At 40.8% G+C, this 27,611-nt stretch overlaps 1 protein-coding gene across 12 annotated transcripts in view; it reads right to left on the bottom strand.

Moving 5' to 3' along the window:
• Positions 1 to 27,611, bottom strand: part of ncam1a (neural cell adhesion molecule 1a) — a 284,110-nt gene that overhangs the window by 78,203 nt on the left and 178,296 nt on the right. For all 12 annotated transcript variants that reach the window (XM_065962701.1, XM_065962702.1, XM_065962703.1 and 9 more), the window contains exons 2-8: positions 17,040 to 17,114; positions 14,704 to 14,913; positions 13,450 to 13,593; positions 7,196 to 7,333; positions 6,256 to 6,373; positions 1,596 to 1,756; positions 142 to 284 (exon numbers count right to left, since the gene is read on the bottom strand). In XM_065962701.1, the coding sequence (XP_065818773.1) occupies positions 142 to 284; positions 1,596 to 1,756; positions 6,256 to 6,373; positions 7,196 to 7,333; positions 13,450 to 13,593; positions 14,704 to 14,913; positions 17,040 to 17,114 (989 nt within the window). The remainder of the gene's footprint in view (positions 1 to 141; positions 285 to 1,595; positions 1,757 to 6,255; positions 6,374 to 7,195; positions 7,334 to 13,449; positions 13,594 to 14,703; positions 14,914 to 17,039; positions 17,115 to 27,611) is intronic.

Genomic DNA, 27,611 nt, shown 5'->3' with positions numbered 1-27,611 from the left:
ATGCCTTAAGAGTGGCCTTAAAGGCCGACACGCCATTCATCCAGATTGTAAAACTCCAGTATGTGTTTGAATAGGTTGCCTGTTTGAAGGTTCATTGACCGCTTTCATTATTATAAAAGAAAACAAACAGTCCTGTAGTACCTGTTCTCCTTCAGTGAACACCCTGTTTTCAAAACTCCAGGAGATGGTGGGCGTGGGGTCGCCTGAAGCCTCGCAGGTCAGGGTGACCTCCTCGTCGAACTCTGCGGCAGTCTGGTTATTCAGGTAGGTAATCTTGGGTTGCACTGTAAAACAAAAGACAAAAAATGTAGCATGGCTCAATTACAGCTGACATTTCCCCACATACAGTTACTCACGGGGATGCTTTCAGGACTCTTGTAGAACATACCGATTAATCGGCCAGCAGATAATATCGGCCGATATGAGCAAACCCAGTGACTAACGGTATGGGCTAATTCTATCCCCTAGATTTATTCAGCAGCCAAATAGCTTTTTATCTGAGATTCATTGTATGACACTAGCAGTTCTCTTTCACCAGCAGAGGGCGCTATATGGATTACAACAAACATTATCAGTCTCCAAAGTGTCAAGCAGTGATGCACCTACATGCGCAGTTACTTTCCAGTTGAGTGACCATCTTGTCTACATTACTTATCTTTTCCAAAAGTGTTTGAAAACAGCAATTGATAAAGATATGCAATAAATATGTGTATATATATATATCTATCTCTACAGATCGAACATAGATCTAAGAATGATATCGGCCGATATGTTGGTATCAGATTTTTTCTCTCCCAGATGGCGGTATCGGCCCCATTACTGATATATCGGTCAGACCCTACCATTTTGTTTTATCTCTACCAACGTCTGAGGACACACAGCTGAATTCTTAGCAGCTGGATGTTTGACCTACTTGAACAGCTGGCTTGCTGGTTGTTTAATATCTGTGCAGGTAAAGTGAATTTTATCTGAGCTGTTTTTTTTTTCGCTGATGAACATCATCCTGCAACTGAAGAAATGGGGTCTGAATGTGGTGGAGTTAGTGAGCAGTAAAAACACAAATAATGACCCATAATTAGCTAAAACCCCATCAGTAGAGCTGCTGCAGAGGTGGCTTATGATTCTCTGTGTCATTCTGCAACATGAATCTTCACCATCGAGCTTAGTCATTTGATCCATTCTCTTAACATTATCATCAGTGCAGCTTTAAATAGCCGTTACATATTGTTAGCATGGCCGTAGTAAAGCGTACAGACGGGCTTCATTAGAGTTGTGGTTTCATACCCCATTGACCCATAATAGAGCTGCAAGCACATGATTACATAAGGCTGCTGCGCATTTCCTCATGAGGAGAAACTCTAGTGTGATATCTTTCAATGTCCTTAGGGGTGGCTTAATTAGTTTTCAATAGGACACGCTTTCTTTAAAACCCCTGCGCTTCACGCTGTGTAACCCTGCACCCGGCCACTGGATAAGCCGTAGAGGCGCGTACAGCAGATGTCAATAAGTACAAAAGGAAAAGGCCAGAGAGAGAGAAAAAAGACCCTCATCGTTCCCACTGAGCTATCATAGGAGAAACTGAGTTATTCTCTTACCGAACACGTTCAGGCTGACTTCCTCTGCTTTCTCCCCCGCCTTGTTCTTGGCGATGCAAGTGTAATCTCCTTCGTCCACTTTCTTGACGTCTTTTATTAACAATTCCGAGCCGTCCTCGTTCAGGCTGTACTTATCGCCCGTTTCAAGGACGATGTTGTTACTGTAAGAGAGGGGGGGGAGAAAAAAAAAAGAGGGAAAAGACATGAGAGGGTTAGAATTTGGAAATGTTCACTTTTACATCTTGAGGAGCTGACAAGTTCCTTTTTTTCTGACACGCTGACAATGACGCGTTTGTTTTTTTTTTTTTTATCTCAGGAGGAAAACCAGCTGGTACACAACAAAGACTGGGAAACCCCCCCCCCCCCAAAAAAAAAGCTTCCCTGTGCTTAAGTTCTCCAACACATCCTGAGCTTTTTGTTTGCCCTAGCTCTCCTTTAGCCTTTACAAATCTGTGTTTTAAGAGAGGCCATGCACCAATTCGATTATAATGTGCTTCTTTTTCAGTTCTGAGAAGCTGAGGCTTCACTGGAGGTTGCAATCCTGTTTGAGGAGAATTAGGTATTTGTATGCCTCAAATGGCAGCCTTCCCGAAGCCTTTTTGCAGGCAGACAGTGAATGACAAATAACAAACACGAGCTTTACCCGTCTGTTTTTCCAATGCCTCACCCATCTGTACCTCGCTTCAACCTCCCTGCTTCTCTCAAATCTCTCTCCCTGAAAGGCACTGCGTGTCCCTGAACCTCAGCTACGACGTCACACACCGGCTTTACTGTACGGGACGACAGCTGTGAGAAACATCAGGGCGTTCGATGGTCTTATTTGCTTCCTCTGCACAGCGCCGGTGCTGCTGCGTGACAGCCCTAAATTATGCACCATGAATATGTAAGCGCACTAAGCAAACAGCTTTACGAGGAGAAATGATAGCTGGTTGGTATTTGTCAAACTGGAGAGGTGATCAAGTATCCCCCAATTTACACTGAAGAAAGTTAGTTGAGATATATTAGTCTAATACAACAATCCATCACACGGCTTGTGTGTTAAGTCATTACTCTCTTCCTAGTTGGTTTTGAATCTAAAGAGTTCAGAAAGTTGGTGTCATTCTCGATTTATTTTGAGGTGATTAAGAGATTGTTGGATACCAATTCCACTTTATGAACTTGTTTATCTTCTTTTCTTCCGTCTATTAATGTCACAGTAGTTCTATTAAAATTAGATTGGATCTGCTCCAGCCCCCCGCGACCCCAAACGGGTAAAGTGGTAAAGATAATGGATGGATGATTAAACACCTGTATAGGTCTTTTGCCTTTAAATCTGTATGGCGGCACCTTAAACTGAAGCACAGCAAACTGCACACATATTTGTTTAATTGTAAAGCACTAAAAATACTTCTTCTTCACTGCTCTCAAACAGTAGAGTTGCCAGGACGAGCCATAATTCAACGATACTGGCAGAACACTGCAACTTGCCGTGTACTGTAAGTTGTAGCAGTGAGGAAATTATGATATCTCGAGATTCAGGCTCAAAGTATTAGTATCCAGTCTGTGTCTGGACTGATGAAGTTAAAGATACTGCCAGCACATATTTGTACTGGAGGCAGTTTCTATATAATATTGGACCAACTGTATCTAAATACAAACACATCTCTTGTTGTCTCTACTTATCCTGCCAAAGATCATCTGTTAGAGAAAGAAGCATCACTATGTAACACTTTTGCATGATTGTGATTTTACTCCTTTGAGATTACCAGAACAAATAAAAGGTTTCTTGTTTGGTTAAACTATAAAGTTATTAAGTTTGTCTGTACTACTCATCAGAATGTCCAATCTAAGTCAGAAATGAATACCTTAAGTATTCATACAAAGAACCTGTATGCATAAAACATCTCTCCCATCAACAAAGTGACAGGGTAAGTTGTATTAAATGCCTAAACTACAGATTGTTAATGTTTACCTGACAGGCAACCCCGATCCCGTCGTGTGAATCATGACTGTATTGTGTGTCAGGAACAGAGGTGGGCTTGTTGTGACATCAGTGTCGAGTCTCTAAACCTTGTACATCCGATCTCAGAGTGGGTGTGTGAATCATCCGAGCGAGTAACTTTAACAATGGCCAGTGGCACTGACAAATCCTGTCGTCCTGAGGGGCTTCCATTAAGCCCTCTTGTTGTTGTTGTTGTTATTTGGTAAGTCTGGAGATGATGTTGGAAAGATACGACGTGCAAGTTACCCTGGCTGTTGATATTTTAGTGAGATACACCAATACATATGTGAGAAGTTTTGCTGCTCAGCTTAATTTCAGGATGTTCCCTCTATCAGGCTATTCAAAATGAAAATATGTTTTCTGATTTGTGAGCTTTAGTTCTTAATTATTGAGTTTAACCTAAATAAATTCCAGAAGATATTTAATTTATCATATTTTGCAGCTGAAGTCAATTTCTGAGATTTAATTCTATAAATACTATCGATCAGCAGATACCCCGTGCAATGCTCTGTGGCACACTGAAGATAACTTTACTGTAGAGCGAATACTATTGGTCCTTAGATGCTCCATTTAAATTTTTTCAGAAATGCACATCGGCAATTTCATGTCATATTTTGAATCCAATGCTTGAATTTTTTACATTTTAAATCCAAGGCATTTTTGCACATATGCTACAGCTGAGCCAAATTTAAACTTTACAAGCAGCTTGTGCGACCAGGTGCACCTCCACTTCTGAATAAAATATGCACAAGTGCCTCGTATTTAACCACAGAGGAAACGGTATGGCATTGAAAGAGTGTGTGCGGAGTGGAAACCTGCCTAATAACACTCATCAGAGCTGTTCTTGCACTTGTTACAGTGATGAAAATATAAATACATGTAAATCTCATCATTTCACCCACACAACTACTTGAAGGCAAGGCCACGCAAATCCATATTCATGCCCTATTTACAAACACTTCACAGCTCTAGCTTCCCCTGAAATCTATATGTGGTGCATATGGAGTCCTGCAAAACAGAGAAGAGAGCAGCAGCACCGGAGAGGGAGAAATGTTACATCTCATTTATTTCAGACTTGATCAGAAGGCTCAATTTATAGGAGGGCAAAAAAATTAAAAAAAAGCTACCAGTCCCAGTGGATTAGTTCTGAACCTGAACACGCAATTTGCACTTCTGGTTGGTTTTGAAGTAGCCTTTTAGAGGGCTTGTTTGGAGCTCTTCTAGATTTACATATTCAATGAGCATAAAAAGAAAAAACGATGTTCCAAATTTAAGGAACCAAGTTTACTCTTCCTTTTTTAGGCTGAAAAATTGGCTACAGAGTGGCGAGCGATTCAAGCATCATGTTGATCTTTACAATCAATCAATCATTATTTGTATAGCGCCAATTCATAACAACTGTGATTTTGAGACGCTTTACAAAAGAGCAGATGGGATGATACGCAGGCAGGATTTCTCCTTTTTATTCCTCGCGTTCCTGTTGTCCACACTTCCTTGCCGCTGAGGTGGCGGTCAGACAGGCCGTGTGTTAATGAGGACAGAGGTGGTTGAGGGGACGACACAGTCCGAGGGTGGCGGCTGGGCGCAGGGTGGATTTAGGAGAGGTCTCATAGCAGTCATGTTAAACAATGAGATGACTGATATTTGCCAAAAGTAACTCAGAAACTTTGTTTTTAGGGTCCTACATGTTGATATGAAAGACATTTATCACACCCAGTTCTATCCTCAGTGTGTCTGCACCCTGTTGTTGGCACTGTGTCCAGCAGCTGGAGACAGAGGGCAGAGATAGCCCAACGACTCCAGCGAGGAAACTGTCCACCTGATTAATACGCATCCCTGTGACACGGTCAATAGAGTGCATCCTGTTCCTGAAGGGCGCAGTCCCACCTTTAAACAAGTGTCATTGATAAAGCAACACCCTGCTCTCCTGCACTAAAGATAAACCTCAGGTCTTCTTAGATTAGGACGGTGTGTAACTAAATGAAGTGAACCTGGACTTAACTGCAAACCATTACATTAACTACTGGACTTCTCTAAATGCTAAGGAAGGAAAACCAAAGGAGACAAACCTCACTTAATCCTTGATCTGGCTATAGGCAAAGCACAAAATACAGACGTTTGCTAATAACTCATTTCTACTTTTTAAGGTGAAACTAATGAGAGGTTTTAGGTAAAAAGTGAAGATAATGCTGAGGATTGAACTCAAACATGATACCCGAGTGATAAAAGATCTGTAACAGAAGCCTTGCAGCTTATAAAAAACAACATTTAAAGATGTTATAATGATTTTTTAGTCGTCTGATCTTTATTCTGGGAACATTTTTTATGCAAGCAGGAAAGAAAACTGCAGCGCTTGAGTTGCAGTGTTGGATTCACAGCTTTACACTGCCTATCATATTCATGAAATCCATTCAAACGGATGCAAATGGCCTCTCTGTTCGGACAGATCTAACAGTGCAAGTGGAACCAGCAGTAGTGCATTAGATGTCATAACAAGAGTTTGTTTCTGTGTTTTTATCATCATGTTTTACGAGGATCTGTGTAAAGTCTTCGTCTTCTCTTTATTCCTGCTGTGATGTTTTCAGTATTTTTTGGGGGGTAAGTATTTATGACAGCTCAGATGCAGCCCTGATCCTAATCTATTAAACATATGTGCCATTGGCAGCAGTGATGACGTACTGTGCCCAGGTGACGGTGGGTTCAGGGAAGCCGTCTGCGTCGCAGGCCAACAGAGCCGTGCTTCCGATGTCCGCCGTGGCGTTGACGTCCAAAAGCCTGGGACGGATGGTGGGAAGAACTGAAAAAGACATGGCAACGGTTAGGCACAGGATTTTTAAAGAGCCCCTACAGAGATTGTTTAAAGTATCTGATGAGGTAAACTGTAAATCTCTGCATAAAGTTATGAATCAAAAAATGACATCATGTGGAGTTTCTGTGTGATGTACTTCCTGTTTTATTACTGATTGTCATGATGGTTAAAAAAGGAAAGCAGCAGAAGTTTTTGGAAGTAAATGAAAACTTTTACACACCTTAAGTCCAAAAGTGTTTTCTTTTAAAACATGAATCATAACCACTACATGACAAAATACAATAAAAGAAGAGGCGACTGCAGGAAACTAGGGCAATTTAAGATGAATTTAAATTCTGATTTGCCTTAATATGCAACCATGAAAAAGTATGTAAGCATTACAGAACATCACAAAGCCTTCCAGTTTCTGCAAATGTAACTGTTCTACCTGTTGATTATATTGCGATATTTGTGTTTCCACAAGAATCTTTGTAAAAGAAATGTAAAGGATGGGCAGGATAGGAATCATTTAAGGGTCATAGATATCAAAATCAAAGTTACATGACATTCCTGCTAATATGTGTTCAGATGTCATGCTCTGGACTAAAGAAACGGACTGGCTGATGACAGATGTTCAGATCACATCAAACCAACGTTCATGGAAAAATACAAAAATGAATTAAGGTTTTTTTTTTACAAATCCAAGGCTTTAAAATATTTCTACATATTTCAGGGTCGACACCCCAAAAATGTTGAGCAACTTTCTTTTCCTTTAGTTTAGGAGGTCGGGCGGAGAGCAGGGGGTGAACGTGCAAGAGACACAGTACTCACCGTTAACTACGACCTTGATCATCCTGAAGTCGATCTCTCCTCTGGCCATGACGCGAGCCTCACAGTTGTACATGCCCTCATCTGTCTTCTTGATGCCGCGGATATGCAGGTGGCCATTATCCATGATCTTGAATCGCACTGAAACACAAAAGGCCAACAGAGGAAGGTTATTCATCAGGCACCGTAATCAAGATATAAAAATGGTTCATTTTAAATCTGGCTTGTATGGGCAGTTAATGATGGATATGTTATGTGCTCTTTATATGCTTTTATGTCAACCTTTGTAAATGGTCTGTAACCTTTGCTTCAATGCTTTAAATAATAAGAATATCAAAATCTAAAAAAAGGCAACAAGAGCTTAATTGAAGTGTGAAAGTTTGATTATGTCCTTCTGTTTTAAAAAAAATCTCCTCACAGTGCACCTAAATCAAGGAGAGGCTCAAGAGCATGATTTATAAAACTGGAATACTTCAGTTAAATTCTCAGACAGGAAGCTGGAGCCAGAGTAAAAAGGGTCTAATTATCCCCGGTAATCAAGCGAGTGGTCGGAAGAACGCAGAGAGCCCTGCATGACACCGTGGCCACTCCAGACGTATTTCAGCCGTGTTTAACAACCGTCACAGAGAACCGACAAAGTGTTGAATCTATAATTAAAGCAGCCATAAACACACAGTAACAGAGTGCGCCGTCTTAACTGAAACCAGGTGTTGTTTCTCACACGTTTCAGGGGATCTGGGTCGTTTCTTTTTTTTTTTTGTTCTTTACACTTCCAAATTAGGAAAATTGCAGAAAAAAACCCACATTTCTCTGAAAAGTATGACCAGGAAAGACGTACTTTAAAAACTCCCTAGTTTCCAAGTTGTAAACGGCTATTTATAGAGTTCTTGTTAGGTGGTACTTTCACAGGCAGGCTCGTTCTCTCATTGGGGACGGGAGCTCCTCCACTGCAGTCTAATGTAACAAGTTCAATATCCATGCTAATGAGCGCGTCCCAGACTTGTGTTCCTATAGCCAAAGATGTGCGATAAAATAACTCAATTCATATAATCGTGTGCTGAGTGCTGGAATAGATTTTGGCCTCGTCCTGCACGACGACCGTTATGTGATTATTTTACACCTCTTCAGTTATTATCATTAAGAACCTGCTGCCCTTCTGTAATTTATACTGTCCTCTGTTTTCATGATGTATTTTCTTGTGTTTTTTGGTCATGTTAAAGTCTAATTTCTGCCTTTGAACATGGAGAAGTATACAATCAAGTCATTTTCTATTCACATGTTCTATTCAATACAAAACAATAACCAACATTTCTTCTTGTCACTTCTCAGTCTGAGCATTTTATTCCACAGAGAATCTCAGCAATTGGACAACATATTAAATCAATTTGATGATACGTTCAAGTCTAAACAGAACTTTACACATCACTGTAAAATAACATGACAAGAATTAAAATGGTTTGTTTTTTTCAGTTTCAATTGGATGTGTTGTGTGGTATCATCCACTTAGAGATAGTTTGCAGTAGTTTAGGATTGAGTTATCGTCCCAAAAACTGCCTCGCCACATGCATCAAGATTTTAAGTCATCTGTTAAAACATCTGTCCCCCTCTGACACCATTTTTTAAGCCATATTTTTGCCTTTATTGGATTGGACAGCTGAAGAGAAACAGGAAATGATGGGTGGTGGAGAGAGTCGGGGGGGGGTGACATGAAGCAAAGAGCAGAGGTGGGATTCCAACCCAAGGCCGCTGCGACGAGGACTATAGCCTCCGTACATGGGGAATGCTTCATAACCGCTAGGCTATCGGTGCCCCATTACCGGTTTAATACTCAGTTGTTGAACCATGAGAGTACCCGCAATTATTTTGGCTGTCATCCTTATGTCTGCCTTGTTCATGTTCCTATCACTTCAGTGTTGTCACCTATCCCTTGGCCTGAATCATTACATGAACAAGCGACTTAGCAGCAGCTGCACACCAACCTGACGCTGATTGGCGAACTGGACGACACCTCGAGACAACTGTCCGCATCCCACACAGGCTGCTGCGTTAATGTCAGACATTTTTGTTTCTTCTAGCAGTGCATATTAAAAAGTAGCTTCAGTGCATCTCATCAAAAAAACATATTTTCAAGACCTTAATACCCAAAATAGGAATCCCTATGATACAGCATGTTGTAATTGTACTAGTGTAAGTGTTAATCACAGTTATTGTTTGTAGAAGTAATAGGAATATAACTGATATAAACGTACGACTGAATGAATCCTTCTCTAACATTCAACATCTGGCAGCTCTGCAGGGCTCCCTCACATCCACCTGGCATGTTCCCAGAATCACAAACCTATCACCTGGGTACACGCCAAGCAGCACAGGCACGCTCAACACTTTCAAAATGATGCTAGAAAATGTTGATCTTCTTATGGAAGGACATAAGGTTGTGGTATGAACCAACCAACATATAAAGAAGTTAAAATCAGTTCCACCTCTACTGGCTCTTTTGTTATGAGGACTTTAACTCCTGATAATGATATATGTATCTGCTAAATGATGCATGTGGTTTCATGGTTGGATTGGTTAAGCTTCCAGGCTCGGCAGCCAATAGGAAGGCAGCATCAGGAGGAAACTGTGTACAGCTGTGTGTTATCCATAGTTAGGCGTGTAGCTGACATGATTGACAGGTGGGCTGTTCATCAAGAGGCTTAAAACCCACCTTCAGGCTTCGTCCATTAATATTTACAGTCTATGATTTGAACATTCTGGATTTTTTCACTTTGAAAAATCATGTAATATAATTGTCTTCATTCTGTCTCCTGGCTTGTGCATGAGTAAAATAGTTTTAATTCCTCTAGGTACAGAGACTTGGAAAATATATTTTTATCTTTATTCAGTTTATTAAGCTCAAGTCTAAATATTTCATTTCTAACTTTGGCGTGGGCTCAGTGCAGAATCCAAACAGAAGAGAGAGCTTTGCGTTCCATTAACCAGCTGTTAATCCACGATACATTGACACATTTTGATGGGAACATTAACAACGCAGCACGCAGCGCATGGTGAGGTCAACTGCTGCTCTGAGGAAGATTGCATAAGCAGTTTTCAGTTTTCACTGTTGGCTGCAATTAGTGGTTTTTCCAGTGAAAAACACATTCCTTGACCAGACTCCAAGAATAAAGGCGGGCTTAGCACAACACTGTGGCGACTGCAAGCCCTCCAGCGGTCACCAAAAGGAGGGGTTACTGCGAGGTTAAAATAGGCCCAGGCCAAGTGTAAAACAAAGGCAGCAGAGGGAAGTTGGAGTTGAACTCTCTGAGGTGAAGCTGCTCTGAACTCTTGTTTCCTGCTGCAGCTTTAGTTGTTGCCAGATTAAATAATTCATTGGACAAGAAAATATATAAATATACTACCATTAAGGCCCTCCTTGTGTTAGTTGGAGGTGGGGGAAATGTTTATGACTTGTTACTTCATGGAGGACAGCAGCTGCAGTAAACCACAGATTTTACATTGGTTTCAAAATGTCCACAGAAAAGCTCCTCTCCTGCAGCACATTTCACCGTTCACTATACTCACACAGCGGCTGTTGGCCTGTTACGTCATGTTCAGGTTGGATAATGTTCTACTGTTGTGATCTGGGCTCAAAGTCATACAAATGTTGAAGCTTTCTCTGGATCGTTGGAGGGGACGGCCTGCTGTTTTGGACCACTTAGCACATTGCTAACACTAGCTGTTATCTGACTATGAATGGTAATTGGTTATCCAACATGTTGTTAAAATATAAATCCTAATGTTTCTCTGGATTTTGTTACTTAAAAACAGTTGTTTGAACTTGACATGTTTAGAGTCCAGGCTGCCTTAAAATGTTAAGGTCACTTATTCCAGATGATAATGTGAGATACATTTGTATCAACTAAAAAAAAAAAATCGTCATGAAACTAACTTAATTCTTGGTTAAACCGGGATTTGAACCACGGACATACAGCATCTGCTTTTGACTAATCTACTTAAAGGCTTTATATGCGATTTTTTGATCCAGCAGATGTCGCCCTTGAGCACCAGCATGAAACCAAAACAACTGGCGCTGCATTGTTGTGTTAGCATGCTAATGCTAAAATTACCTGAAATGAGCGTGATCTAGAAACACAGTTAAGCAGTGAGTACAGTATGTTATTCTTATTTTCTCTAGTCCCTCAATTAAACAACTTTTATACTCGAGGGGAGGAGTCAGCCGGCCGTCCTGGCGATGTAAACAAACTGAAGATAAAACTCTGAAAACATCACAGACAGTGGGACTCGGGTGTTACACCCATTGTAAACAGTCATGACTCACAGAGTTATTTTCAGAGGACAGACTTGATTTCTATTATATTGAAGTGTGAAAAATCACATATAAAGCCTTTAACTTCAAATGAGTCAATTTTAAAGTTTTGATGATATAAACAGATGATATTGAGATATCACAACATCTCCACTAACTAATCCTGCCAAATGTCGGAGGAAGAAGTGAGTAATTCACCTCTACAGTGTTTATTTGTCTGGTTTCGTTAAAATCCTCACAGTTCCTCTACAACAGCACTAATTGCTTTAGTTCTGATCATCACGTAACAAAGCTCCAAATCATTTTTACTGGCACCAACGTTTCAGAACAAAAGGAAACGCCAGTGAAAAATAAGGATTAATATGCAGAGTTGTTTGACAAGTTTCTATAGACCTTTTAGAGCTTTTGTTCTGTTCGGGTTTGTTTTTTTTAATTTCTGCTGTGACCATGACTCACTATGAGAATCCATTGTGCAGCTGTAAATTGAAGCTGATTACAGCCTTAAGTCCTCTGGAGCTGCAGCAAGATGCAAACTTTTCCAAACCTCCTTTCAAGCCTAAAATTGCTAAAGGCAATTCTCTTTGATATTGGGATTTTTCACAGAGTACCTTTAATAGTACAGATACAGCAGAGACACTTGGCAATCCCATGGGGATGGGGACTACACCCCAACAGAGAACGCCCAAAAACACTCATACAACGGTGTTAAAGGGTTTGGGGATTGCCTGCCACAAAAACCTGATTGTGTGCTGTGAGGTGGCTGAGAGGACTACTTGATATCGTTGAGTGGTCTGTCGTGCTTTTATGTTGCAGATAATACTCATAATAAGTAGATGTAATGTTGTTTGAAGGGTGTATGAAAAAAGTTATTTTTAGTATGTGAGAACAAATGCTGTTCAAACGAGACAAGGATACCTTTTAGCAACATTTCAATGAGAATATAAGTAGAGACAATTGGAGGCTCAGTGCAGATATCTGTGCAGATTTAAAACATGAAACGGGTGCAATGTCAGTTTGAAGTGCACAATAACACATATGGAAGTCTGGACTGAATAGAGGTGTTTTATAGCCAAGCTGTCATAACTAGAATGACAGAGAAAGTAGTTTTTGGGTAACCACTATTTAAAAATGGATCACTGAAGATCAGCTGAACATTGAACAGACAAACAAATCACAGTTTGAACATATTTATCTGTCCACTTTAAAGCCTTCAAAGTCGCCCAAAGAAAGAAAATCAGGTTTCTGTAATATTCTGGGCCTGATTGCAAACCCTGTCATGGAGCAGAAATGAGTGAGTGTGAGTTTTTATCATTTCTTTTTCTTTTCTGAGTCCAAAACAAATTCAATTATAATATCTGGGGCTTGAATTTAAATGTTTTTTTTCTCTGTAAGAATTGCCATTTTTTTACGGGAGAAACAAAACGATTAATGTTACAGGTGACTCCAAGCTTCTGACTTCAACATATTTAACATATGTTTATACTGCTTATACAAAGTAGACTGCATCTACTTTGTATAAGCAGTGGTACACATATACTATTTGCCTTTTCCACTCTTTCTGGGGCTTCAGCTGGTGATATTTTCAGCCTCCAGAGTATTTCACTCTCTTTTAGGGTAATTTTAGGACCAATCTGCCCTCAGACATCTTTACTGGTGACAAAATCCACTCCTCGCTAGGCCAAAAAAAATACAATTTCCATGTTCAAGCATCGTCTATGAGGTCTAAGACTTCCCTGCTGAAAATGCATGGCTTTGTTCATAGATGTCGGGCAGTGTGAGAAGGAGAACAGGAAAAGTGTGGCAAATTGATTGGAGAGCATGAATTGGCAGACAGCACTAGCAGGACGCTGAGGTTACTGCTCGAGGAGTCAGAGAGATGAGATGGGAAGGCGGGTTGGAGGTGAGAAAGTAGTTCAAGCATTGGAACATTTGGATGTTTGAATTGGCTCACCATCTTTGGCAGCCTGGATCTTGGCGCCCTTATGCTTCCAAATGATGGTGGGCGGCGGCGAGCTGATCACATCGCACACTAGATCAGCATCGTCACCATCGTTGAACTCCTGTGGGCTGGGAGCGTCCTGGAAGGTGATCTTTTCTGTAGGGAGATGTGAAAAAACACATGCATGAAGCGTTTAAAGACGTCTCAACTGTTAGTCTGTCACTTCAAAAGGTGGAAACTGTCAAGTGGAAAATTCACAATGCTTTAAAAAAAGATCTTACAGTTGATTAGCGGTGCAACGAGCCACCACATGGTTTAGAGTCTGCCTCTCTAAAGAATGTTTAGCTGGTTTGGATTTGAAATAATCACAGATGGTGTGGGAAGAAAGTTCAGGTAAATATAGTTCAAAGAAGCTTTGCTTGCATTCAGAAATACAGAAGGACTATTTGAAATTCCCCAGTTCCAATCTAGCTAAGACATGTGGGGACCTATTGGGAAGCCCAAATATGGTTTCCATGGAGGCCCTATGTGTTAGTCAAGAATGATTGATAAGGGGCAATCAATTTGTTCCATATAAGGTCTACATGGGAAGCATTTAACTGACTTGGTTCTGCCACAGCGCCCACATTACTCTTTCAATGGCATCCCTAATTCTGAGGACTCTGGAGTATAACCCATGTGGGTCCCAATGCTAACTTACTTCAAAGCCACATTTTAGTCAACATAACAAGGTGAAGCCCATTAAAACCCTACTTGGATGTGTTAGCTTTGGTTATTTCAATGTGACATCCTGGGGTTACCGGTGCAATTGATAAAAATTTATATTGTACCACAGCTCAGCCTCGGGCAAACCCAAAATCATCCCAAACATTGGGGCAAAAATTGGTCCCAAATTACTTTGTGATTCAAGACCATTTCTTGATCAACTACATCCACACAGATTACTATATAACATGAATGCTTCTGTATTTTTCATTCCTTACAATCTCTTTCCTGCAACAACACAATCACAGAAGCATTTGCATTATTCCAACCCGGGGCTCTCTTTAGGCGTGAAAATGAAGTCAAATCAAATAGTCTTAAAATCTTCAGCTTCTTAAGACACAGCCAAAAATAAACCGGAGGATATGTTAATGAAGTTTTAATGAAGACTTAGTTGTCTTGGATTACAGAGTAGATCTTTATGTTCATCTGTTGTTTGAATCTACTTTAAAGCATAACATTTTTCACAAAAACCTCCAGTCTTAATCAAAAAGAGAGACTTACGAAAGATCTTGACTTGGACTGTGGCCTGGGCCTCCTTGTCGCCGTTCTTTGCCACACACTTGTAGATCCCGGCGCTGTCCACGTTGGCGTGGTAAATGGTGAGGGTCGACATGGTTTCATCGCTGCGACTCACAAACATGTCTGGCCTGTTGGGGAGGATCTTCTCTCCGCTGGGGGCGAACCAGTCAATGTCTTTAGCATCTCCCACCACTGAAACATAAAATATGAAGCATGAGGCCATGCAGGCAGGAAATCTGCAAGGATCACAGCTGCAACAATAATCACACTATTTAAATGCTAAAATGTTTTGCCGCTTTGTGCTTCCAAAGATATGTGATTGAATCAAACCCCCAGCAGTACTGTATATAATCAAAAGCTATTAGTATACATTTGGGTTCATTTTCAGCTCATACATGAATTGAAGCTCCTGAACCATTATTTTTAAAATATATAACATCAGAGATGAGTAACTACTCTAATTTTTTTTACGCCATGATTGCATGATAAACATCAAGTACATGGAAAAAAAAGAAAGATCAGAGGAAAAGATCATTATTGACAATTACTAAATCAAAAATTCTGTCGAGTGAAAATGATTGGGGAACATTATTTTCACATCAAAACCATCCCTTCCTGCTTCAGTGTTTATCCCCCAAAAAATCAAAGAAACATGCAAACTAAAACAAAAGGGGAGCTATATGAATAATTTCTGTTTTCTCAGTGGAAACAGTGGATTATTTAGTAGCAGTCATCTCTTACCGAAAGAAAAATCAGACATCTTTTCAACGTTATTCATGTTTTATGAAGACGAGTGCAAGCTGAGACTGTGCTCCTAAATGCATTTTGGCATTCTTTTCATGTGCGGAATTTGAATTCACGCTTAACACGCTCTCTCTCATAGAACAAAAAAAAAGTGTCGAGGTTTTAAATTCTACATGCACACAGATTGACAATATATTTATCTGACTTGTTTTCACTGAAACTCTTCTACAAGTGGTGATGTAGCAACAGGTGATGAATTAGAGTCGGCTCCGACTGTTTCATTTAAAAGGCTCTTTTTCAAGGGTCTGTTCGAAAAGCACATGTTCTTTCTTCAAGTGGTATCCAGCCATACATTTCAGCTCAATTTTACTTAGTGAGGTTATACAGCATTCAACTCTGAGATGTATGACATCCCGAATACAATGGTGAATTGAAATGTCCCTGAAAAAAAGAACAGCTGCGTCTCTCTCACACACTGTTACAAACATTATCATCATGTTAGAAAAATGTGAAGAGAAAAAGAAAAAAGAGAAGGGATAAAAAAAAAAAAATGTGGACACGGTCATGGCTAGTGCGAAGAGGCCACCTTGAAATGGGGCAAACCCACAATCCATTGTGAACGATATAATTATATATTATATTATATTCTTTTTACATGTAACGTCGTTGTTATAGCGTTTATACTGTTAGTACAAGTGTTGTATTATCTTGTAGTTTATGTTGTTGAATATATAAATTACATTCACTGCAGCATGACCAGGCAATGAGTACATTTCCTGTTCGCTAACCAACTACCTAGCCTGCTTGCGAAACTGTCAGTTGGCATATGGCGCATAGGGGCAGGAAACATTGCCATGGTAACAGCGAGCTCCACCAATCTGAGACCTTGCTGTGACTCATTGATCGTGGGTAGTGTAGTTCTTTTCCCCCGATATCGCAAATAAACCATGTCTTTCTCAAAACAAGGTTTCTATACAAACTTGTATCTCCTACACGATCAAATATAGTTGTTTCACACTCGCTAATAATCCAATCTGCTAAGGAGAAAATGATTGGGATTTTTACTTCTGGAAACACACTGAAAGGTCAGGAAAGGCCTCTTCTCTTGTCCAATCAGAGAACTCGGTCAGAACTAACTGTTGTGTAATAAAGTACAATAGATTGTATGATGTGAATGCCACCTTTACCTCAGACAATCTGACGAGTGTACATGTATAATCAATACTGAATAAAACACCATAAAGTGCAAGACCTCTCTTTCATTATCGCTTCAGGCTGTGTCTCTCGCCCCCCTCTGCTAAGCCCTCATCTTTACCTGCCTCTGATCTCCACTTCCCACCACCTCCTCAGAATACACTGCTCCATCAATTCACCCCTGCCTCCTCTTTTTGTCGTTCTTTTATGCTTCACCTCTAACGAGAGTATATTAGATCTAAAACAGTCTAATTATTCCAACAGACTTGTAATCCCCATTCATCTAATGATCTCTATTAATGCCTGCATTTTTTTTTACAGCAGGCGGTGGCATTTGAATCAATCTGTGCAACGTGACATTTGTTTGAGATTAATCTTACCTTCACAGAGGAAAAATTTGGACTCTCCCACGCTGATCTCTCCTTGTGCCGGGGTGATTTGCACTTGGATGGCAGCTGGGGTAAAGAGACAAGAAGACAGAACAAAGCATACATTAGCCTCTTAGGTTGGAGAGCGATGAACGGTGACACAGGGGGCAAAGCACCAAAAAATGTGTGCCTCAAAATAAAATTGCTTTGCCTGCTGTAAAACACCCACCATGTTTCAGACAAACCCTCTATGAATGAGAACTCGGGGATGAGATTTTCATGCTCACTAGAGTGCAACATCTCCATATGCAGAAGGTCTTGTTGAACTGCAGCATCACTTATTGGGTGTATATTGCTAATAGAAGGCAGATGCAAACTAGCAACACCAAAGTGTAAAAACATTTTTCATTTTGCTGGTGGCTTATGTGAAAATACAATGACTGTGATGTAAAATATTTTCTCAGCTGTGGCTAAGTGATTATAAAACCGTATATCACAGAGACACTCACATAATGCTAGCCTGTAATTAAGGCTGAGAGAATATAGAGAGATAGAAAGCTGAAATCCTGTTAGCACTTCCTGGCTAGCTGTAGTTCCACCTCTGCAAGTTAACATGATTTGTGTTTTTAATGATTGATTGTGTGTGTGCCAGTCGTCCTGTTCTGGTAAACACAGCCGCGACAACAACAAAGCCACTCGTGTTTCTTACTCATTGGCGACAGTCATGAATCAGAGATACAGGATATACTTTCATTTCTACATTTCTGGGCTCAATATGTGACGTCTGACATGTTGTTATTTTTGTGGTTTTTCAGACATGCATGTATATTCCAACACACATCACATTCCTTTCTCGATCATTTCATGTGCATGGCGAGTTTACTCCACAGTTTCAAGCTCATGTACAAGAAACCACAGCTTTTGCTACCATGAACTATTGGCCCCTCCGACAATCAACTGTCTCACACTTTACAAGGTCGGAGCATTGAGTAGTCACATCATGACAGAAAAAAGAAGAGTAGACACTACTGTGAAAATGTTCTCACATCAACATTAGAGACTAAAACAAAAAAAAAAAATATTCCGGCTCTTATGTTTCTTTCAATTAGTGCTGGGTAAGATGATCGTCATTCTGAGCAGCAATCTGAAACACATTCAGTATCACTCTGAAAAGATTCACTGTATTTAGAGAGTTGATGTAAGCCACCTGACTGAGCCATCGCAGGGGGGGTTTTTCATCCTTGTTTCCTCATCCCTGCTTCTGCTGGCAGATGATTTAACGGGCATAATGCCGTAATTCAAAGGAAATCCTTTTCCTTCGACTCTAATGCACCACATCTACGAGCTAAAGCTAAAGCTAAAGTGACACAGATGAGATTGGGAAGAGTGCAAGAGAAACACCTGGTGTTTGTTCCTTCCTGCAGGCTGATAAATTCAATTAAAAAAAACCTCTTACATGCTCAATGAAAAGTGCTCTAATTTTCAAAAGGCTCGATCAGGAAGTCAGCTACTCGCACGTGCACACCAGAGTGACAGGAGATGTGATGATTTTTTGGGATACGACATGGTTTAATTAAAGTCTCATATCTGTGTGGCAGGGGGGTGAAGAGCAGACTGCAGAGCCAGAAACACAGCTGAATCGTGATCCGGCGCTCGACAGAGAGATCCCACTGAGCCTTCAGCGTGTCGCTATACTTCACACATATGACTGAGTCTGTCTCAGCCCAATTCTCACCAGGAGATTCATGGGAACGCTTTGCACGGACTCACTTCTGAAAATCGGGCAGCCAACTCGCACCACAACACAACACAACACAACACAACACAACACAACACAACACAAAAAAGACCTTGGAGCTTAATGCGAAAAAATCTCATTGCTGTAGAAAAACAGCCGTGACTAAGACAAGACATTCACAGCGGTGGCCTTGGTTGTTCTTTTTTTCCCCCTACACACTGGATATTGTGAAAAGCCATCATCATTATGCTGTGAAGCTAAAGCACGACCAGAATGCTGAGCCGACGACAGTGTAAACAGCACCTAGAGCTGCGTAGATGTACACAATGAGCTTTTGTGTGGAAGTGTGTTAAGAGGGTCGCCATGTTGAGTGGTTTAAAAAATTGGAAGCTTTCAGGGAAGATACTCCAGTGTCAACCGTGTCGATTATGTCGTCCTCTTGCTGAAGATTTTTTAATCCTTTTTACACAAAAATTCCCCAGCATGTGAAAATGATATTGTTCAGAAACGGACACAAAGACGAAAACTGAGCCGCACTACTTCAACCTTCTCCTGCTGAGAGAAAACACAACAATGATAGCTGAGATGTCAGGAGAAGGAAACTTTAGTTAAAATGCATTATGAGGAGTTTTTATGTGCTGGGGGGGTAAATGTCAGAAAAGACGATTCACACTGAAGAAACATTTTCCACAGCAAATACTTACAATGAATGATGCATTCAACGGTTTAGAGAAACCAGAAGAAACACATCCTACACATGTACGAGACAATAGAGCGCCACAGGAATGAGTCCTAAAACCCTGAAGGAAGTTAGCATTTGAGCGCCAATGCTTAAAGTGCTCGCACCATATTTAGCGTCCTCATTCCTTGACACATTTAGCGAGTGTACGATATCAAACCCCAGGTGTAATGGAACACTTCCTGTCTCTATTGGCTGTCCAATCAAATAAAGGCAAAGGACAAACAGCTATACTTGAAAAAGCCTGCTCTCTTTCTAACGACCAGCAGGGGAAGACTCCACTGGTTGCAAAAATAATAAAATTTTCAGTTATTTTAGTACCTCTGACTTTATGGTCTCGACTGTTTTAAGTCTTTAAAAACAGCAGGATGTTCATTTTGTAAATATTGGTCTCATTCAGACTATAGATAAGAATATCAATTGATTGTCAAGTTGCTAACACAGCAACCTGTCATACCAGGTAGAGACACAGAAATGCAGATCCTGCTTTGTCCAAGAAAAAAAGAAGTCCTTAAAGGAAAACTCAGGACTCTTACCGATAACATATAAAGCGTTTGGTGACATTTGGATACGTCCACTTCCTGAAGACACCCACAGACTGCTGAGGCATTTCAATTAAGATATTCTAGGTAAGCATAATATCTCCCTCATGGACTTGTCAAGAAGTCAAACAAGCATTGATTTGCAGCGAAACACTGCCTCTGCCTTGTTCCAGGAGAGCAATGCAGGCTCCAGAGGCACAGAGCCCTGCTACCCACAGTGTGTTTGCTTGTACAAGACTGAAGGTAGATACAAAGAAAACAACATATCCATTTCCTTCCCTCATCTAGTAAGATCACAGATATCACGCTGCAAACCAAAGCCATGCCTCCTAAGACTAAGACAACTGGCCAGAAATCAACTGATCATATCTGCAACACTAAAGACAAACAAAAAGGAGCTCAGGCGGTGTGGGAAAGATAGCTATTCCCAGAGCCACTTTCTCAGTGTTTCTCTCTAAATGGCCACTTGCGCTGTGTCTCCAGGATGAAGTGGCTGTTGAGTCTCATGTGTCAAACCAAAGTGTGACTTTCTGGCTGTGCTGAAAGCATGTATACTGCAAGTGTTGTAATCATGGTGTAAAAAACGAGAGATCAGGATTAATGACAGAACAAATGCAAATCAACACCTGTTCTTTAAAATCCTCTTTCATCATCAAACCCAGTTTATAATGGTTTCAAAGACGATTTGATCAGCTGCCTTTTCTTTCTCTAGTTTTGTTCATTGCCCAATGTATTTCAACATTGTACACTATAGGTAAAAATAAATGCCAGAGTTATTACATTTGGTCATTATAACTTTTTATAACAAACGTGTTTGTGTTTTTGACAAATGTTAGACAAAAACAAGCCTCCAGTCCAAACCATTCATATTATTCATTAGAATGACATCACATTGAGTATGCTCCCAAATCATAGCATGCAGTTTTATATTTGCAAGAAATGCCCAGATGTACACTGGATCAGCCAGAGTTTTTAAGTATGATATGGGAGCACGCTGGTCATAAACCACCCCCAAAATACATTATGGTTCTCAGACTATCCAAAGGCGGAGCTCGCCAGCCGACCAACTAGTGACTTACAAATAAAAGTAACCATACTGGAATATGTTTAATATGTAGTCACATGTACTTTAAAATGACTACACAGTTGTGTTATCAGTAAACAAATGTATATTGTTTGTTTTCTATTACGGACTGACGGTTGCGCTAGCTTGGTGTTAGCTTATCCAACATAGCATGTAACAGAATACTAACAGTCAGATTGGCAGGCCGTATGCAGTGTGTGCAGTTTGAGTATAGTAGGCAGTAGATTAATGTAGTTATGGACACAGCCATGCCCCCTTCCCTGTGTGTAGCTGTGAGTGTGTGTGTGTTAGGAAGTAGTGTGTCCCTGAAGCTTGAAGCCTGATTGGTGTGCAGCCATTACAATTTGTTTGTTGTATCTCAAAGAGGCATAAATATTCATCTGAGTCTGTTTGGTAACCAGCTAAAAACTTCTCAGGAGCTTTCATGTGATAATAAGACTCATTCAGTAATAGCACTTTTCTATTGAAATGAAACATTTGATGTCTGATATTCAGATAAATATGAAAGAACTGAAAAAAAAAAGAAAAGCGACGCATCGCGCCAAATCGCTGCAATTTGCATCAAATTTCAAAGCTTTCTCGCTCAAAAGTTAATTTCTCCATTACCAGGGGGGCTGCCTACCTGACTGTGTGAGAGAAGGAAAAAGACTTCTTTGGGTAAAATGGGCTTCATGTCAAAAGCTTTGAGCAGATGACGGTTGGCGAGCGTGTGCTTTGATCTTGCTCGGGTCGCTATCTCTAATGCTAACATGTCGTATCTCAATCGAATCTGAATACAGACAGACTATCATCATCTACAGTGTCCGTTGAGATCGGGGTGGCTTTGGCTCAGTGGTCGAGAGTCGGTCGTCTCTCAACTGGAAGGTCGGTTGAGAGACTTGGTGTACTTGGGTAAGACACTGAACCTCAAATTGAGTATGAATCAGGATTAAATAACACTGATGGACAATTAACATAGCAACCTCTGCCATCAGTGTGTGAATGGGTAGGTGGAACCAATGATGAAAAAAGCACTTTAGTCAGAAGACTAGAAAAGTGTTATACTGTATAAGACCATTTACCTACATGTTGGGAATAAAGTGTACCAAAATCCCATAAATAAGAGAATATAGACACTCCTGTTGACTTCCCTCTTTTAGAGTTTTATTCTAATTTAAGAGACTGGCACCGACATATTTTGACAACACCTGCTCTACATCAAAAAAAGAAAAGAAAGAGACAACAACTATGACATTGCTTAGTACTCGAGGCAAGGTCAGGTTCCCAGTGATCTGTGTGACATCCCACTGTGAAGACGCATTGAGAAAGACTGTACTCTCTGCAGTGAGCGGGGTTCTACTTCAATCATCCTGACTGAAACATGGGCACATAAAATGTCTAAATCATTTCAGGGGGGGCTGCTTCTGAAATTCTCCTGACCTGGCTGTTAACATATGCACCTCACAGCGGGGGAGACTATCCCAGTCAGACGGGAGGAGCTGCTGTGCGGGAGGGGGGGGTGGTGTCTCCCGAGGCAAGACGTGATGTGAAAAAAACGATGCTGAAGTAGCAGAGGAAGCAACAGAGTCCGCTATACGACACTATAGTAGGAATATATGCTATGTGTAGTTCAGAACATCATACTGCTGAACAAGAAAACATAAAGCAGCGGTTTAATCATGTGCACGGACATCGCAGCGGTCACGTGCATACAGTCTATGCACTCTCCCCGACTCCAGGTAATTTGTCCCGATGACATCATGCTACGCTCTCACATCAGTTCACTTAGACTTTAAATAAAACACTAGGGGTCTGGCAGGAGAAACTCTGGGTGAAACATTTGCGTTCACACATGCAGCTCCTCCTGCAAATATCAGAACATTTTCAGGAGTTTTTCTGCAAGTGTGAAGTGAAAGCTCTATAGGTCTCCCTCTATGTGGTTTGTTATCATCATTTCATGTTTTTAAAGAATGATTTATGTGAATGGAGCTCTGTGTTCATTTGCATATGAATGATTCATTTGCACTAAAAATTGCGTTCAGGTCTCAAGATTTATCATATTTAACCATTAACACTGACAGCCCTAACTGTAAGACTCTATTGTGCCTGATATTACTGTCATAATTGTTTAGGCTGAACTGACTTGTATTGAAGTTTAAGAAAATGGCCAGCTGTAATCTAATTTATAAGGTATTTCCTGTAAATATACTTAAGTGTGCAAAAACACCAGCATGGTCGTTTTTTTTTATTTTTATAAAAGCACTGAAATGTAAGACCTGACCTATATTAAATGACTAAGAAGTTAACTAAGATGAGGAAGCAGAGGAGATTTAAGGGAAGTAGGTGTAGATTAACAGAAAGGACAGAGAGGAGGTGTCTGGCATGGAGAGAAGGGAGCTCGGATAAAAGATGAGGCTATCTGTGCCCCTGACATGTTCACTCGTGACACCAATCTAATATCCATGCACTAAGCTTGTCCCTCTCTTTGAGTCCTCTCTAAAGACTCATAAACCTCTCTGTCTACTCTCAAGAGTCCTTCTTAGCTCCTCGGCCCGACACTTAGACACGTAGAGTCGCCCAAGCCTGCTATTTATAAAACACCACTCCAGCTATCGTTCACAACAGTGGATTTGAAGAAATTGAGGAATTTTTTGGGAATATGGGAAAGACAACTCTGGAAATCACTGGAAATATAGACAAAAACATGTGCCTCTTTTTTTGTATCGGCAGAAAGCTGCAGGGTATTTTTTAGATCATCATCCTTTGTTTTTGCATAAGCATGTCTGTATGCTCTCATTTAGACCATACTCGGCAACAACACTGATCTGTTCAAACATCCTAATTTCCACAGTAATGTCGATTTGTAGCCACTAATATTCGTGTTTTTAAGACAAATGTGAAAACAAAAACTGGCTGTAGACGTGCGACTTGAAATTAGGATTCGAAGCTCGACTTGGACCAGCTCCTGTCGAAAAACAAAACAAACTTCCACTAAAAGTACAGATTAAAGTAGGGAAAAGGGATTATTACATCTGACTAGTTGGGAAAATACGTTCCAAATTACCAGCCCTTAGTATTGGGAATAACCATTTTAGAAAGAACACTTCACCATTATTTCAGGATCCTGATCAATAAGGTGCAGGATTAAGTAAGCCTATTTGTTAAGTGTATGAAAGTAACGCTGGTCTCAGCTCTGGTCCTGGTAATGCACAGGGTCTGGCCGTAACAAGTAGCAACCTCTGGTGTTGAAACATGGAGCCAGAAGTGCAAAAATACTGAAATCCCTCAAGTGCCCACTTGAGTCTGGCTGCAAATCACAGGAATCCACTTTAACACTCATGTTGAAATACCCATATTTACAGAAAGAAATAAACATGTTTACAGCCTGGAACAAAAACAAGTCATGGTTAAAAATAGCTTATTTCTTAATTGTAAAAAAACTGTAGTGGGGTGGGGTTCATTGACAGATGGGCACGTTGTAGCTGTTTGCAAGTAGGCTAAAAGCCCGCCTCAGTTCCTCCTCTTCACCTGTTTCTAGATTGAATGAAAGTTAGATTGAGATAGTGTGTGGGCATGGGTTTTCAAAACACGTCCTCAGAAACAAATGGGGGATGTCATGGAGACTATATCCATGTTTTATACAGTCTAGGGCCGTCACAGGACAATGGTAGGACGCCTACAGTAATCTGTCTCTGTGGTCCACTGACTGGCTTGAAAGTACCTGCATTAATTCAAAGTGAATCAATTTTTGTGTTCTCTAATTTGGCTTAAAAATGCACATATATTTTAGGATATTCTTTAAAAAAAATACAACTGAGTTTGAAGGTAGTGAGTGTACCAGAGAAAGTCGGCCCAGATGAAATGAATCACCTTGAACAAACAGTGGCTTAGCTCCTGCTAACTTTAGCAGTTGGCAAAAAGTAAGCACTGAACTCATTTTGCAGATTGAGACTTAAATATTTCAGACACTACTTTCACTTATAATAAAGCTGAGAGATTAAGCATGACGAAAACAAACAAACGGGAAATGGATGTTACACTGCTCCCGTGTGGTTGTCGCAGACGCACACTCATTTTTTTGAATCACGCTAACTGGCTAACTTCAGGGTTCATCAGCTCAATGTAGCCCAGAGAAACCGAGCTTATCTGCTTCACCCCGTGCTCGAACTCATTCACAGAGAAGAAATCTTCCGCACAGCAGCTTCGCCTCTGACAAAATGTTTGTATGAAAACTCCAATCTGCCTTTTTCCTCCCTGCAGACTTCTGCTGCCATGTCCATTGTGTTGCCGGCTTTTGAGGGGCACTAAACTGTATAACCAGAGATGACAGTTTGCACCATCAGTGAGCAACCAGTTCCATTTTCTCCCCCCCCCCCAAAAAAAAATAAAGAAGAGACACATACAGAAAGACAGGTTATTCCCTGAAACCCTCCACACAGGTAATTAGAGGCCACAGCAACCCGAGACAGCCACAGTTATTTTACTGCATCCACATGGAGGATCATGTCCCACTGTGTTTACCTGCAGTTTCTCCTCACAGGAACTGTTTACCCACTTATATCTCCTTACAAACCCTGTCTTCTAAGAACTACACATATAACTCATCCACAACAGTGAAAAGAACAGAAGTGTTCAAATGAATGCAGTACAGAGCAGAGTTGTAGCCTGGAAGTTGGATATACTTACATTACCTCCAATCTTATAGTTATCATATTCAACATTTTAAACATTACACAGCGGGGGTAAAAGATATATGGATTGGTTTGGCCTGAAAGAGACCAGTGTTTCCCCTACCATTATATGAGGGGGGCGGCCCGCTCTCCCCCCTTTTTTTTTGTGCCTTTATTGTAGAAATATGATCGTGGATAGAGTCGGAAATCAGGGAAAGAAGTCATTTAAGGATACCTTTCCGATGGAACAGGACAGCTGTCATTAAAAGTAACGCATGAACACCAAGATTCCTGTGTTTGGTTCGGCGTTCGGCGTCCACCCCCCCCCCCCCCCCCCCCCCCCCCCAAAAAGCTGTAAACCTAGGGGAAACACTGGAGACTGATGCTATAAAGTGCAACATCACCAGGACATCTATTCTGAAAGTCACATCTCATACCTTTAAAGCAACACCAGATTTCTACCTGACTATAAATCATACAATTTAATAGCAACTAGCAAATTGTACTCTCCATCATGTCTGCCTCTTCAAAGTCTAAACTGACTTTTCATCCACATTATGGGCAATAGGATCTGAATTAAATTACACTGGTATTATCATTAAAAAAAACAAGGAGATAGAGGCTCTTTCTACAAGCTGAAAGGATTTATTAACTCCCCTTGACACACACATATCAATACAACGACACACACACACACACACACACACAGACAAGCACTTGCTTTGTTCATAGTGCGCCATCAGATTAGTTATTCAAGCTATTCATTTAAAAAAAGTTAGGACAACATTTAGATGGAAGGGCACATCAAAGCAGGATGAGAAAAAAAGGTATTTGCATCTGTGTATTCATTTGCTTCTGGTTTCTCCTCACTTTGAAGCAAACATGACTGAGAGGTGAAATGACAACGACCACAGAGTAAAGACTTTGAGTGCTGGCCGTTCCCTAAGGAGTGAATCACTGAATTTACAGCCTTCTACAGTAAATAATAGGCTTTTAGCGTCCTAGCATCAAGAACGCAGTTCTTTAATAACAATTATGTAACAGCAGAAATATTTGCACAATATTTCATTTGCTCATTATCATTTCATTTCAGGGTGTTTTGAGCTTTTGGAGTTGAACAAACAGGAAGTGGCCGATTCTGCCGTTGAAAAGCTAAAGTTTGAGGCAGCTTCTCTCCCGTCTTGGATCAGGAGGTTTGCATGCCTAATTGGAGCCTGGCAGCCGGTGGTGACTGGCTCCATTACAACAAGGCTACAACAGTCAGCTGTTGGTGCTTTACATGCAAGTCATGTCGGAGCAAGCACACACTATGCAGGGGGGGGGGGGTGGGGGGGCACTGTGCAGGGCCACACCGGGGATGCATCTCCAGCACATACGCATAGGGAGCAAATGTCTTAGGACACTGCAAGTAGAGATAGTGTTTTTTGGGACAGTGCTTCACTTGTCTCTGACTAATGCAGGCTTTGAATTTGATTGTTGAGCGCTCGTAAATCCCTGTGGCTTTAAAAAAAACGGTTAAGACATGAGCAACGGTGACAGAGACCTGAACAGGATCCAAGAACACAGCGACCAAGCTTTCCAACCGGAAACCCCCCCCCCCCCCCCAGAGAAGTCTTTTTCCATCTCTTACACAATTAGGTAGACATCCCTCTCCCTAATTCCCCTTTAGTCAGTTAGGGGGAGGTAATGGAGAAATTAATTCTTGAGATATGATGAGACAATTTAGATTCAAAAATGAAGCCATTCCATGAATAATTTGAAGCCTTTTCTGCTATTATTTGACAATTATAAGGGAAGAGGGAAAGGAAAGGAAAGGAGAAAAAAAAAAATTG

The sequence above is a fragment of the Labrus bergylta genome, chromosome 14 (genome assembly GCF_963930695.1).
Source record: "Labrus bergylta chromosome 14, fLabBer1.1, whole genome shotgun sequence".
NCBI lineage: Eukaryota > Metazoa > Chordata > Actinopteri > Labriformes > Labridae > Labrus > Labrus bergylta.
Note: the sequence above shows the minus strand (reverse complement) of the source record. Positions and strands in the feature narration are given on the sequence as shown.